The 15,064-nt window shown below is 41.5% G+C and overlaps 1 protein-coding gene across 1 annotated transcript; it reads left to right on the top strand.

Moving 5' to 3' along the window:
• The first annotated feature begins 123 nt into the window (after positions 1-123).
• LOC100135986 (CD9 protein) lies at positions 124-14,681 on the top strand. The gene is given in 9 exon segments (NM_001124324.1): positions 124-245; positions 499-607; positions 10,295-10,397; positions 10,625-10,722; positions 12,358-12,432; positions 12,604-12,705; positions 12,858-12,947; positions 13,883-13,966; positions 14,322-14,681. Coding segments are annotated over 8 exon segments (693 nt in total). The 5' UTR covers positions 124-245; positions 499-541; the 3' UTR covers positions 14,397-14,681.
• The last annotated feature ends 383 nt before the right edge of the window (positions 14,682-15,064 follow it).

Here is a 15,064-nt window from a genome sequence, read left to right as displayed (position 1 = left end):
ATTTCTTCATCATTGCTACCCTCTGTCTACTCGTCTTCTGAGGTGTACTCCCCCCCCGGTCAGTCCGTCACTCAACAACCTAATCCAATCAAATGATTCAATCGGCCCGGGGGTTGGAATTAACCCAGACCAAATCCAACAATAAATTGTCTTCTTCACACAAATCGTCTGAAATTTAAGAACGGTTTGGTGTCGCAGTTGCATTCTGCAGTGTGAAGAGACTGATCTTAGCGCAAAGAATCAAGGTAGGTTTATATTTGTTCAGCCTTGCGTTACATTTCCCTCACTGTAGATCGAGGTAGAATATCAAACACAAACTGTTACAAAATGTTTCTAATGAAAGATTCACCTCGGCAGTGATTCAAACCTGGCTATGATACTCTATAGTTAACGAAATACTTACACCAACCCTCGACACAGTCTATTACCCATTACCGCTTTTTCCCCACACATATTGTAAACATTTAGATGTTTGAACATATGCAATTCGTTTCACAGGACACCAAACTGTATTTCTGACTTCCTGCGTGTAGCGTTGACCATGGCACTGGACGGATGTGGCCAGCTGTGCAAGTGTTTCCTCATCATTTTCAACATCATTTTTGCCGTAAGTATCCGTAATCTCACTAACTGTAGGCCTATTGGTAACACATTGGTATTTGGTGTGTATGAGAAAGAGAAGGGGGCTGATGTAAAATGTAAATTCATTGTGGTAGGTGAAGAGTTCAAATGTATTTATTTTTATTTAACTAGGCAAGTGGGTTAAGAACAAATTGTTATTTACAATGGTCTATTTATCTTTGATCAACCTAGGCAGCATTTGCCATTTTCTGATTTGGAAATAAGCTTTGCTTAAAGTCAAATAATTTAAATGAGATGTATCTTTGTCCAGACCCTTGCTACCATCTCTGTATATTTCCACTGCTGCTAATAACATGTCTGACTGATTAAACCACTTTCCCATCAAAGTACCAATTCATGTCTGTTGCTCACAGTTGTCCATAAAATTGGATTTGTCACATGCCCGAAAATAACTGCTGTGAACTTTACCATTGAATGCTTGCTTATGAGCACTTCCCAACGATGCAGAGTTTTAAAAGAACAATACAAATGAAATAGTAACACAAAAAATGTAATAAAATACAGGAGAATGGAGCTACATACAAGGAGTACCAGATCAATGCGCAGAGGTACTAGGTATTTGAGGTCGGTATGTACATGAAGGCAGGGTAAAGTGACTAGGTATCAGGATAGACAATAAGAGTAAAATAAAGTTGCATCAGCAAATTATGTGTAAAAGTGTGTTTGTGTTTTGTCGGTATGCGTGTGTGCATATGTTGTGTACTCACACACAAGTTCATTCCATTTATGAACTTCTCCTTCATTAATGGAAATTAATGATAAGTTTTGTTTCTCATGTTAAATTTCAAAATGTTGGCATTAATACAGACAATCTGCTTGGGTGACCCTTCTGGTCAGACCTTTATATCCAATCAATGTAATAAGATTACAAAAGACGCAACAAAAGAACAGTTACCTTGCAGCTGAAAAGCAGGCCTAAATCATGTGAAATATGAGCCGACAGTTGCAAAACCACAGACTTACTGCATCATTGGGGTGTGGTTAGTTCACACACAGGGGTGCTGTTTAATTTGTTGAACAAGTTTAGTCCTGGCCCCTGGTTAAGGAAGCTATTCCGTTCAGTATTTATTCTGTTGCTTTCTGTGCTTAGAAAGGAATGCCTCTTTTTAATTTTTTTTCTTAATGTCTTGTTTATTTAGATTTCCCAAACTAGACTCTTTATTTGTAGTCCTTTTTTGCAAAACAGTGCTGCACCTGACATTACATGATGACATTGTCATCATGTTACCAATCATCGTTGTCGGATGAACCTCATCTCCAAAACAAACTTTTCAGGAAATTGAGAACTGCCATATTTTCCCATTAACAAACATACAATAATGAAACTTCAGAAGCTATTTTGAATACATTTCTTGGTCTTAGAGGCCTGAAATGTTCACAGTACATCGGGGGGAGTTACGGCTTTCAATATACAGTACCAGTCAAAAGTTTGGGAACACCTACTCATTCAAGGGTTTTTCTTTATTTCTACTATTTTCTACATTGTAGAATAATAGTGAAGACATCAAAATGATTAAATAACACATGGAATCATGTAATAACCAAAAAGTGTTAAACAATCCAAATATATTTTTTATTTGAGATTCTTCAAAGTAGCCACCCTTTGCCTTGACAGCTTTGCACACTCTTGGCATTCTCTTAACCGGCTTCACCTGGAATAATTTTCCAACAGTCTTGAAGGAGTTCCCACATATGCTGAGCATTGTTGGCTGCTTTTCCTTCATTCTGCGGTCCAACTCATCCGAAACCATCTCAATTGGGTAGAGATCAGATGATTGTGGAGGCCAGGTCATCTGATGCAGCAATCCATCACTCTCCTTCTTGGTCAAATAGCCCTTACACCGCCTGGAGGTGTGTTGGGTCATTGTCCTGTTGAAAAACAAATTATCGTCCCACTAAGCCCAAACCAGATGGGAATGTGTATTGCTGCAAAATGCTGTGGTATCCATGCTGGTTAAGTGTGCCTTGAATTCTAAATAAATGAATGACAGTGTCACCAGCACAGCACCTGCACACCATCACAGCTCCTCCTCCATGCTTCACGGTGGGAACCACACATGCAGAGATCATCTAATCACCTACTCTGCGTCTCACAAAGACACGGCGGTTGTAACCAAAAATCTCAAATTCGAGACTCAGATCAAAGGACAGATTTCCAACAGTCTAATGTCCATTGCTCGTGTTTCTTGGCACAAAAAAAGTATATTCTTATTGGTGTCCTTTAGTAGTAGTTTCTTTGCAGCAATTCAACCATGAAGGCCGGATTCATGCAGTCTCCTCTGAACAGTTGAACAATAGGGCTATCTTCTGTATACCATCCCTACCTTGTCACAACACAACTGATTGGCTCAAACGCATTAAGGAAAGAAGTTCCACAAATAACTTTTAACAAGGCACACCTGTTAATTATAATGCATTCCAGGTAACTACCTCATGAAGCTGATTGAGAGAATGTCATCACTATTATTCTACAATGTAGAAAATAGTAAAAATAAAGACAAACCCTTGAATTAGTAGGTGTCCAAACTTTTGACTGGTACTGTAAAAAAAAAAGGTTTTCATCACACCCAATGTTGGTGTTTCTTGACAATCAATTGAATTTAATTGATTAATTGAACATTGTAGATTTCATAGTAACATTGAAAGGGATACTTTGGGATTTTGGCAATGAAGCCCATTATCTTCTTCCTCAGAATTCAGATGAACTCATGGATACAATTTGTATGTCTCTGCATGCAGTTTGAAGGAAGTTGCTAACTAGTGTAGCGCAATGCTAACTAGCATTAGCACAATGACGAAGTATATGGTAACTGCTATCATACTAGTATATACAGTTGAAGTCGGAAGTTTACACACTTAGGTTGGAGTCATTAAAACTCGTTTTTCAACCACGCCAAAACTTAGGTTTGTTAACAAGAAATTTGTGGAAAGTCGGTTAGGACATCTACTTTGCGCATGACAAGTAATTAATTTTTTCAGCAATTGTTTACAGACCGATTATTTCACTTCTAATTCACTGTATCACAATTCCAGTGGGTCAGAAGTTTACATACAGTGGGGCAAAAAAGTATTTAGTCAGCCACCAATTGTGCAAGTTCTCCCACTTAAAAAGATGAGGCCTGGAATTTTCATCATAGGTACACTTCAACTATGACAGACAAAATGAGAAAAGAAAATCACATTGTAGGATTTTTAATGAATTTATTTGCAAATTGTGGTGGAAAATAAGTATTTGGTCACCTACAAACAAGCAAGATTTCTGGCACTCACAGACCTGTAACTTCTTTAAGAGGCTCCTCTGTCCTCCACTCGTTACCTGTATTAATGGCACCCGTTTGAACTTGTTATCAGTATAAAAGACACCTGTCCACAACCTCAAACAGTCACACTCCAAACTCCACTATGGCCAAGACCAAAGAGCTGTCAAAGGACACCAGAAACAAAATTGTAGACCTGCACCAGGCTGGGAAGACTGAATCTGCAATAGGTAAGCAGCTTAGTTTGAAGAAATCAACTGGGGGAGCAATTATTAGGAAATGGAAGACATACAAGACCACTGATAATCTCCCTCGATCTGGGGCTCCACGCAAGATCTCACCCCGTGGGGTCAAAATGATCACAAGAACGGTGAGCAGAAATCCCAGAACCACACGGGGGGACCTAGTGAATGACCTGCAGAGAGCTGGGACCAAAGTAACAAAGCCTACCATCAGTAACACACTACGCCGCCAGGGACTCAAATCCTGCAGTTTGCTAGAGAGCATTTGGATGATCCAGAAGAAGATTGGGAGAATGTCATATATTTTGGTTTCATCTGACCATAACTTTTTGGGAAAAACTGAACTCGTCGTGTTTGGAGGACAAAGAATGTTGAGTTGCAGCCAAAGAACACCATACCTACTGTGAAGCATGGGGGTGGAAACATCATGCTTTGGGGCTGTTTTTCTACAAAGGGACCAGGACGACGGATCTGTGTAAAGGAAATAATTAACGGGGCCATGTATCGTGAGATTTTGTGTGAAAACCTCCTTCCATCAGCAAGGGCATTGAAGATGAAACGTGGCTGGGTCTTTCAGCATGACAATGATCCCAAACACACCGCCCGGGCAACAAAGGAGTGGCTTCGTAAGAAGCATTTCAAGGTCCTGGAGTGGCCTAGCCAGTCTCCAGATCTCAACCCCATAGAAAATCTTTGGAGGGAGTTGAAAGTCCGTGTTGCCCAGCAACAGCCCCAAAACATCACTGCTCTAGAGGAGATCTGCATGGAGGAATGGGCCAAAATACCAGCAACAGTGTGTGAAAACCTTGTGAAGACTTACAGAAAACGTTTGACCTCTGTCATTGCCAACAAAGGGTATATAACAAATTATTGAGAAACTTTTATTGACCAAATAATTATTTTCCACTATAATTTGCAAATAAATTCATAAAAAATCCTACAATGTGATATTCTGGATTTTTTTAAATTCTAATTTTGTCTGTCATAGTTGAAGTGTACATATGATGACAATTACAAGCCTCACCTTTTTAAGTGGGAGAACTTGCACAATTGGTGGCTGACTGAATACTTTTTTGCCCCACTGTATACTAAGTTGACTGTGCCTTTTTAAACAGCTTGGACAATTGTAGAAAATTATGTAATGGCTTTTGAAGCTTCTGATAGGCAATTTGACATAATTTGAGTCAATCGGAGGTGTACCTGTGGATGTATTTCAAGGCCTACCTTCAAACTCAGTGCCTCTTTGCTTGTCATCATGGGAAAATCAAAAGAAATCAACCAAGACCTCAGAAAAATAATTGTAGACCTCCACAAGTCTGGTTGATCCTTGGGAGCAATTTCCAATTGCCTGAAGGGACCACGCTCATCTGTACAAACAATAGTACGCAAGTATCAACACCATTGGACCACGCAGCAGTCATACCTCTCTCAGGAAGGAGACGCATTCTGTCTCCTAGAGATGAACGTACTTTGGTGGAAAAGTGCAATCCCAGAAAAACAGCAAAGGACCTTGTGAAGATGCTGGAGGAAACAGGTACAAAAGTATCTACAGTAAAAGGTGTCCTATATCAACATAACCTGAAAGGCCGCTCAGCAAGGAAGAAGTCACTGCTCCAAAACCACCATAAAGAAGCTAAACTACGGTTTGCAACTGCACATGGGGACAAAGATTGTACTTTTTGGAGAAATGTCCTCAGGTCTAATGAAATAAAAATATATATTTTTGGCCATAATGACCATTGTTATGTTTGGAGGAAAAAGGGGGAGGCTTGCAAGCCAAAGAACACCATCCCAACTGTGAAGCACAGGGGTGGCAGTATCATGTTGTGGGGGTGCTTTGCTGCAAGAGGGACTGGTGCACTTCACAAAATAGATGGCATCATGAGGCTGGAGAATTATTTGGATGTATTGAAGCAACATCTCAAGACATCAGTCAGGAAGTTAATGCCTGGTTGCAAATGGATCTTCCAAATGGACAATGACCCCAAGCATACTTTCAAAGTTGTGGCAAAATGGCTTAAGGACAACAAAGTCAAGGTATTGGAGTGGCCTTTACAAAACCCTGACCTTAATCCTATATAAAATGTGTGGGCAGAACTGAAAAAGCGTGTGCGAGCAAGGAGGCCTACCAACCTGACTCAGTTACACCACCTATGTCAGGAGGAATGGGCCAAAATTCACCCAACTTATTGTGGGAAGCTTGTGGAAGGTTACCCGAGGAACATTTGACCCAATGTAACAGTTTTCCTCCTCTTCCGAGGAGGATCGGACCAATATGCAGCGTGGTAAGTGTTCGTCATTTTATTAAACTGAACACTACAATACAAAGTAAACAAAAAGAACAACCGAAACAGTTCCTTCTGGTAACTAATACAAAGACAGAACAACTACCCACAACCCATAGTGGGAAAACAGGCTGCCTAAGTATGGTAACGATCAACAGCTGCCTCTGATTGGGAACCATACTAGGCCAAACACAGAAATACAAAACCTAGAATATACAACAGAATGCCCACCCCAACTCACGCCCTGACCAAACTAAAATAGAGACATAAAAAAGGAACTAAATACTCAATTAGTATTTACATACACTCAATTAGTATGTAAACTTCTGACCCACTGGGAATGTGATAAAATAAATGATTTATTTCAGCTTTTATTCTCTCTACCATTATTCTGACATTTCACATTCTTAAAATAAAGTGGTGATCCTAACTGACCTAAAACAGGGCATTTTTACTAGGATTAAATGTCAGGAATTGTGAAAAACTGAGTTTAAATGTATTTGGCTAAGGTGTATGTAAACTTCCGACTTCAACTGTACCATAGACTTCCAGCCATTTTGCTAATGCTAATAAGCATTAGTTTACCTGCCTTCAAACTCAGTGCTTGACAGCACATTTTTACTGATTGAGCTCCTGTTCCTCTTATAGAATATTAGCTCAAAAGTGTTGCATCTAAATATAAAGCACTGTTCTGAATGCAGAGACATGAAAACAGTATTCATGAGTTCACCTGACTGGGGAAGTATATACAGTGCTCAAAAAAATAAAGGGAACACTAAAATAACACATCCTAGATCTGAATGAATGAAATATTCTTATTAAATACTTTTTTCTTTACATAGTTGAATGTGCTGACAACAAAATCACACAAATTATCAATGGAAATCAAATGTATCAACCCATGGAGGTCTGGATTTGGAGTCACACTCAAAATTAAACTGGAAAACCACACTACAGGCTGATCCAACTTTGATGTAATGTCCTTAAAACAAGTCAAAATGAGGCTCAGTAGTGTGTGTGGCCTCCATATGCCTGTATGACCTCCCTACAACGCCTAGGCATGCTCCTGATGAGGTGGCGGATGGTCTCCTGAGGGATCTCCTCCCAGACCTGGACTAAAGCATCCGCCAACTCCTGGACAGTCTGTGGTGCAATGTGGTCCTGGACAGTCTGTTGGTGGATGGAGCGAGACATGATGTCCCAGATGTGCTCAATTGGATTCAGGTCTGGGGAACGGACGGGCCAGTCCATAGCATCAATGCCTTCCTCTTGCAGGAACTGCTGACACACTCCAGCCACATGAGGTCTAGCATTGTCTTGCATTAGGAGGAACCCAGGGCCAACCGCACCAGCATATGGTCTCACAAGGGGTCTGAGGATCTCATCTCGGTACCTAATGGCAGTCAGGCTACCTCTGGCGAGCACATGGAGGGCTGTGCGGCCCCCCCCCCAAAGAAATGCCACCCCACATCATGACTGACCCACCACCAAACCGGTCATGCTGGAGGATGTTGCAGGCAGCAGAACATTCTTCACGCCGTCTCCAGACTGTCACGTCTGTCACATGTGCTCAGTGTGAACCTGCTTTCATCTGTGAAGAGCACAGGGCGCCAGTGGCGAATTTGCCAATCTTGGTGTTCTCTGGCAAATGCCAAACGTCCTGCACGGTGTTGGGCTGTAAGCACAACCCCCACCTGTGGACATCGGGCCCTCATACCACCCTCATGGAGTCTGTTTCTGACCGTTTGAGCAGACACATGCACATTTGTGGCCTGCTGGAGGTTATTTTGCAGGGCTCTGGCAGTGCTCCTCCTGCTCCTCCTTGCACAAAGGCGGAGGTAGCGGTCCTGCTGCTGGGTTGTTGCCCTCCTCCACGTCTCCTGATGTACTGGCCTGTCTCCTGGTAGCACCTCCATGCTCTGGACACTACGCTGACAGACACAGCAAACCTTCTTGCCACAGCTCGCATTGATGTGCCATCCTGGATGAGCTGCACTACCTGAGACACTTGTGTGGGTTGTAGACTCCGTCTCATGCTACCACTAGAGTGAAAGCACCGCCAGCATTCAAAAGTGAGCAAAACATCAGCCAGGAAGCATAGGAACTGAGAAGTGGTCTGTGGTCACCACCTGCAGAACCACTCCTTTATTGGGGGTGTCTTGCTAAATGCCTATAATTTCCACCTGTTGTCTATTGATTGACTTGGAGTTACATTGTGTTGTTTAAGTGTTCCCTTTATTTTTTTGAGCAGTGTAGATAACGGGCTTCGTTGCCAAAATCCAGAAGTATCCCTTTAACCTGTTGAATCTATGGGGGTGCTATTTCATTATTGGATAAAAGAATGTGCCCGTTTTTAAGCGCAATATTTTGTCACGAAAAGATGCTTGACTATGCATATAATTGACAGCTTTGGAAAGAAAACAGTCTGACGTTTCCAAAACTGCAAAGATATTATCTGTGAGTGCCACAGAACTCATGCTACAGGCGAAACCAAGATGAAACTTCAAACAGGAAATGAGCAGAATTTCTGAAGCTCTGTTTTCCAATGTCTCCTTATATGGCTGTGAATGCAGCAGGAACGAACCTGCGCTTTCTGTCGTTTCTTCAAGATGTCTGCAGCATTGTGACGTATTTGTAGGCATATCATTGGAAGATTGGCCATAAGAGACTACGTTTTCAAGGGATCCGCCCGGTGTCCTTTGTCTAAATTGGTGCGTAATCTTCAGTTGCTGGCATTTTCTCCTGGGATTCAGGACAGAAAGCACACTTCCACGAAGGATATATCATCGAAGAGATATGTGAAAAACACCTTGAGGATTGGTTCTAAACAACGTTTGCCATGTTTCAGTCGATATTATGGAGTTAATTTGGAAAAAAGTTTGGCGTATTGATGACTGGATTTTCGTTTTTTTTGGTAGCCAAACGTGACGCAACAAACGGAGCGATTTCTCCTAAACAAATAATCTTTCAGGAAAAACTGAACATTTGCTATCTAACAGTCTCCTCATTGAAAACATCTGAAGTTCTTCAAAGGTAAATTATTTTATTTTAATGCTTTTCTGTTTTTTGTGAAAATGTTGTCTGCTGAATGCTAATGCTAAATGCTACGCTAGCTAGCTACTGTTACACAAATGATTGTTTTCCTATGGTTGAGAAGCATATTTTGAAAATCTGAGATGACGGTGTTGTTAACAAAAGGCTAAGCTTGAGAGCTAGCATATTTATTTCATTTGCGATTTTCATGAATAATTAACGTTGCGTTATGCTAATGAGCTTGCAGGGATAAATACACTCCTGGATACAGGTTTTTTTGGTAGCCAAACGTGATGTACAAAACGGAGCGATTTCTCATACACAAATCTTTTTGGAAAAACTGAACATTTGCTATCTGAGTGTCCTCATTGAAAACATCTGAAGTTCTTCAAAGGTAAATGATTTTATTTGAAGGCTTTTCTTGTTTTTGTGAAAATGTTGCATGCTGAATGCTATGCTAAATGCTACGCTAAATGCTACGCTAAATGCTACGCTAAATGCTACGCTAGGTATCAATACTCTTACACAAATGCTTGTTTTGCTATGGTTGAAAAGCATATTTTGAAAATCTGAGATGACAGTGTTGTTAACAAAAGGCTAATCTTGAGAGCTAGCATATTTATTTCATTTCATTTGCGATTTTCATGAATAGTTAACATTGCGTTATGGTAATGAGCTTAGGTCTATAAATAGGATCCCGGATCCGGGTTTGCTCGCCGCAACTTACTAGAACATCTTTTACACTATATTTGTAACATCTTGTGTGAGACTGATCTTTAGATGTGGTTGCACAAACTGTTTCATGCACAGTTTTTGTTGTTTCTTCCTCTGACAGCTGGTGGGTTTTGCGATGTTCGGGTTGGGCTTGTGGCTGAGGTTCAGCTCTGAGACCAGAGGATTTTTCGACATAGACCTCAACACACAACAGTTTGTCATCGGTGAGCTCACACAACTCTGCTCTACTAATTTCAGACCCAAATGTTTTGGAAAGCTTTTTGCAGCTGTAAATCATGGATAGACAGACTATACAACTTTGTTTTATTAATGACTTATAAACTATTTGAAAACCATTTATAAAGTATAACTTAAGTGTTACTGGAAAATGATTAGTGCTGAACAGCGAACATTGACAAATGGGCATCTCTCGCTCTCTCTCATACTGTAGGTGTGTCAGTGTTGATTGCGTTAGGAGCAGTGATATTGCTCGTGGCTGTTTTCGGAGACTATGGAGCATGCAATGAGAATATGAATGGATTGGCAGTGGTAAGCTACAACAAAGAAAAACAGCATCCATTTTCCATTAGTTACACTACACTGAAGTGGGGGCACAAAGTATTTGACAGCCCTGATTTAGAGGCTTGAGTGGGCAGAGGTAAGTAACCTTAGCTAATAATGTCACGTCCTGACCTTAGTTCCTTTTTTATGTCTCTATTTTGGTTTGGTCAGGGCGTGAGTTGGGGTGGGCATTCTGTTTTGTTCTATGTTTTGTATTTCTGTGTTTGGCCTGGTATGGTTCCCAATCAGAGGCAGCTGTCTATCGTTGTCTCTGATTGAGAACCATACTTAGGTAGCCTGTTCCCACCTGTGTTGGTGGGTGGTAGTTTTGTGGTGTTTCACCTGACAGGACTGTTTCGTTTCTTACATTCTCGTTATTTTTGTTTCGTGTTCTGTTATATTAACATGTACACTTACCACGCTGCATGTTGGTCCGATCTTAACTACTCTTCCTCAGATGAAGAGGAGAACCGTTACAAATAAGAACATGCATGTTAGTTTCACTTCCTAATAAGAGTTCCTCACTAGAAAGTATCTAAACTTGTTCAGTCCAATATGTCACCCAAAGCCCTTACCCACAAAGCACCAGTGGAAATCTAATCTGTGACGTGGGAGCATTTGGATTGTTGAGTGATCCTGCTGCTTTTTCCCACCACAGAATTCTCAGGTTCTCCTTGCTGCACCGCTGACCTCAAGGGCCTAGCAAGCACTTGTCATCAATCCCTCAACTGATCCGCTACCTCGAGCCATGGTGCACTTTGCAACCATAGAGGAGCACTGGGAATCTCGCCTCTGTCTGAGAAAGCCAAAGACTTTTAAGCTTCCATTTAACAAGAGCTCGAGATAGGAAATACTTGCTTCCTGTATGAAGCTTTGCTGCAGGACATTTTTGTGGGTGACCTGTTTCCTGGTTTACCACCACCATGGGTATAGCAACAGGTTTCCAGTTCTTAGGGATAGTGAGTTCAAGGAAGAGGTCAAAGGCTCTAACAAAGTCCCTAGATTTGGAAAACACTTTCACAGCATGAAATAAACCAAACTATTATTAGCTATTCCTCTACGAAACACACTACAGTTTTTGATGTCGGAGAGAAACAGATGATGCAATTATGATTGCTTCGTATCTCAAATTGACAAAGCAATGCGCTTACTAATTTACAGCTATGATGAGCTGAAACTTGTTTTTGGCTGCAGGTTCAAGGTAGAAATCACAGTAAATGATTTATCTTGCTCAGAGCTTCCTGTTGCCATTTTGCGTCAGCGATTGCTTTCTCTGTGTGGTTTATTATTGGATGCATGACTGAGCGTGTCATACAGTATGTAATCGCTCTCATGTTGAGGAATGTTAGCAATTCTATGCTTGAGTAGCTTGTGAAGATAGCCAGTGATTTACTTTAGAGGCACACTGTAACCTTCACACAGTTTCTCAGAAAGGTCATGGTCTTTTGTCATTGTTGCAACTTTAAATTCAACTTTATTTATTGTTCATACATTTAACGTCACAACACATAAGAAATACGGAAATGTAAAGGGAAGTTTCTACATATACTGGGGTTTTATGTATGGTAATTCATACCGTATGTGTTCTGCTGTTTACCTGACTTGTTTACCTGTCCCTCCCAGTTTTCCTGCCTGCTGGCTATCCTGGCTGTAGTAGAGATTGCAGCCGGTGTGTTCGCCTACATGAGAAGCGATGAGGTGAGAGAGGGAAGGGAAAGAGGGAGCGAGAGAATTATGAATGATAAACAACTTCAAGCCAAGGCTTCCCTTTCACGCAGATCACCAAACCCTGTGCTATTTCATGAAATGGTAGTAGTCAACAGTGTAACTCTACCTCATGTGTTGTCGTCTTCTCTTTGTGCTGTGCAGGTGGGTGAGCAGCTGGCAAAATTCTATATGACTGTGTACGCTCAGTATGTGGACAAAGGAGACCCTGGCTTGGCTGTTACCCTGTCCATGTTCCACAATGTGGTAAAGATCAAACCTATTCCCAAACTATTAATAGCATCACAGCTAGAGTTAGGCACATTTCACTCCATCAGAGCTAATTCAATCCACAGCTCTATAACAATTATGTACACATTCTGAATTGCACTTGCCTTTTCTCTCTCTCTCTCTTCTAGTTGCACTGCTGTGGACTCATTGGTGCCTTGGACCTCTTGGTTAAAAAAACATGTCCCGAAACTGGCATTTGGGAGACCTTAACTCTCCCTGTGAGTGTGTTCATTATAGGCCAAATCCTATAAACTTGAGAAACATGTGCACCTTGAACTTCAATGTATTTAATGCATTGCTGTCCAGCCAATGGATATTTGCGAGTATATGTAAGGTGCAGGGCTGGCCCGCTCATTAGGCAGACGCCGGTGGAGGCAGATTGACGAGGGTGGCATTTTCTAAGCTAAGCTGAACAAGACGCACCAACAACGCATAAAGCCTCACATTATTCTACCTAAAAACAAAGAAAAATTCACTCAATCAATGGTAAATGGGCTTTAGGTGAGCGCTGATGCCGCCCTATGCCCACTTCCTCAAAGGAGCAACATTTTTAGCTTGTCCTTTCACAGTGCGCCTCTCCAGGGTGCTGTTGGAGAGACGCATTGCTGCAGCGCTCCACCAACATTCTGTCAAAAACATTATCTAGCGTAAATCATGTAGCAAATACAGGATATTGTAGAAAGAGTATGTGGCCTTTTTCTGTAGCCTACAGGCTGGAGATAATCTATGACAATGTAATGAGATGGACACATATGCAACATGCAGGTTTCTCCAATCAAAGAGCCAAACCTAAATGTCGCCCAATCAAACAAAAATGCACTGACATGTTAAAAATAGAATAGAACTGAAAATAAACTTGATTTCAACATCTGGAAAATACGTAGTTTTGCTGGGTGGTAATTTCTTTCTCTCGCCTAGGGTGGCAGAACAGCCATGACCGGCCCTGTACAGGTGCATAGGATACGGTCGTTTTTCATATTGGCTGTATAACTGACTATTTTACATATTTGTTTTTATTCTAATCTGTCAAGACTGTGACAAATTACATTTGTTACTTAGTTTATTCCCCTATAGGGGCATCGAGGAGGCTGGCCTAGATGTACTTAGCCCAAGGCCCTAACCCGTCCCCCCTCTGGTCTCTGTCCCCCTGCAGGCCTGCCCCACAGTGATCCTCAACCTCTTTGAGTCCAAAGCGCCTCTGGTGATGGGCCTCTTCCTTGGGACTGCTGCTATGCTGGTAGGTACACACTGACACACAGTTTAGTGGTCAAATTAGTGAACCAGTGGATATGTTGCTGCAGGGTCAGAAATGCACTGGTTAGAAGAGAGCAACAGACGGGTGTTGTGTTACACATTGTTACCGGGCTGAATGTGATGAAACTGATTGTCAGAGGAGAGTTGAAGCAAACCAAGATTTTGATGTTTTCCCTTTTCAACCTTTTGCTTCTCCTTTGTAGTAACCCATACCTTCATCTGTCGCTTCATGTGTTCTAATCCAGAAGGGGGAGGGGGGGGGGGAAAAAAATCGCTCACCCTGCTCTCATCCCCTTCTGCTTAACCCTTTCCTCCCTATCTCCTCCTGTTGCTCCTAGATCACAGCCCTGGTGTGCTGCAGCATCCTCATGAAACAGATCAAGAAGAGTCACCTCTCTGCCCCCATGTACTGAGGGGACAGGACCACCACCACGTTCAAACATTTCTCCACTATGAGACCAAACCAGATGGTTGTCATTCAGTGACCATCACCCCATCTTTTCACGTAATACTTCTGGAGAGGTGCCCAATAAAAATATCCTAATTAGCTTTCATTCATTTGCGTAGCTGGACAGGGCTCTGGATCATCTGGACATGCTTTAGATGACATATGAACAGGGCAAGACACTGTTGCTCTGCCCCTCTTCCCACTAGTCCTTAACTGATTTTTTTTTAAGGTAAAAAAAAAAAAAAAAAAAAGATTACCGAATGTATATAGCTGCGCTTGCTGACATGAAAGGGACCATTTCATTAAGTCACACAGCGCATTAAGAGGGCACTGCTGTAATCAGACAAGTGAAGCACTGTCCAACATTACCTTTCCCTGTAATAACATCAGTTTAGAATCATGTTTGTTACAATATCCATAGCAATGTACTGCTGACAGAATTAGTATCTTAACATGGTGTTAGGATTTAACTGGATTAATCTGTATTTGGTTCTCTACGCCAAATTAAGTACATTAACATTAATCATGCTCCACTTGTACGCCCTGAGCCCTGTTTGGATGTTGATGTGGGATGATATGCAAAGTTGAGTCAGGAATCCTTAACTATGACTTTGGAACATTGTTTGCTTGACT

The sequence above is a fragment of the Oncorhynchus mykiss genome, chromosome 12 (assembly GCF_013265735.2).
Source record: "Oncorhynchus mykiss isolate Arlee chromosome 12, USDA_OmykA_1.1, whole genome shotgun sequence".
NCBI classification, from domain to species: Eukaryota; Metazoa; Chordata; class Actinopteri; order Salmoniformes; family Salmonidae; genus Oncorhynchus; species Oncorhynchus mykiss.
This window is presented reverse-complemented; position numbering and strand designations above follow the sequence as displayed.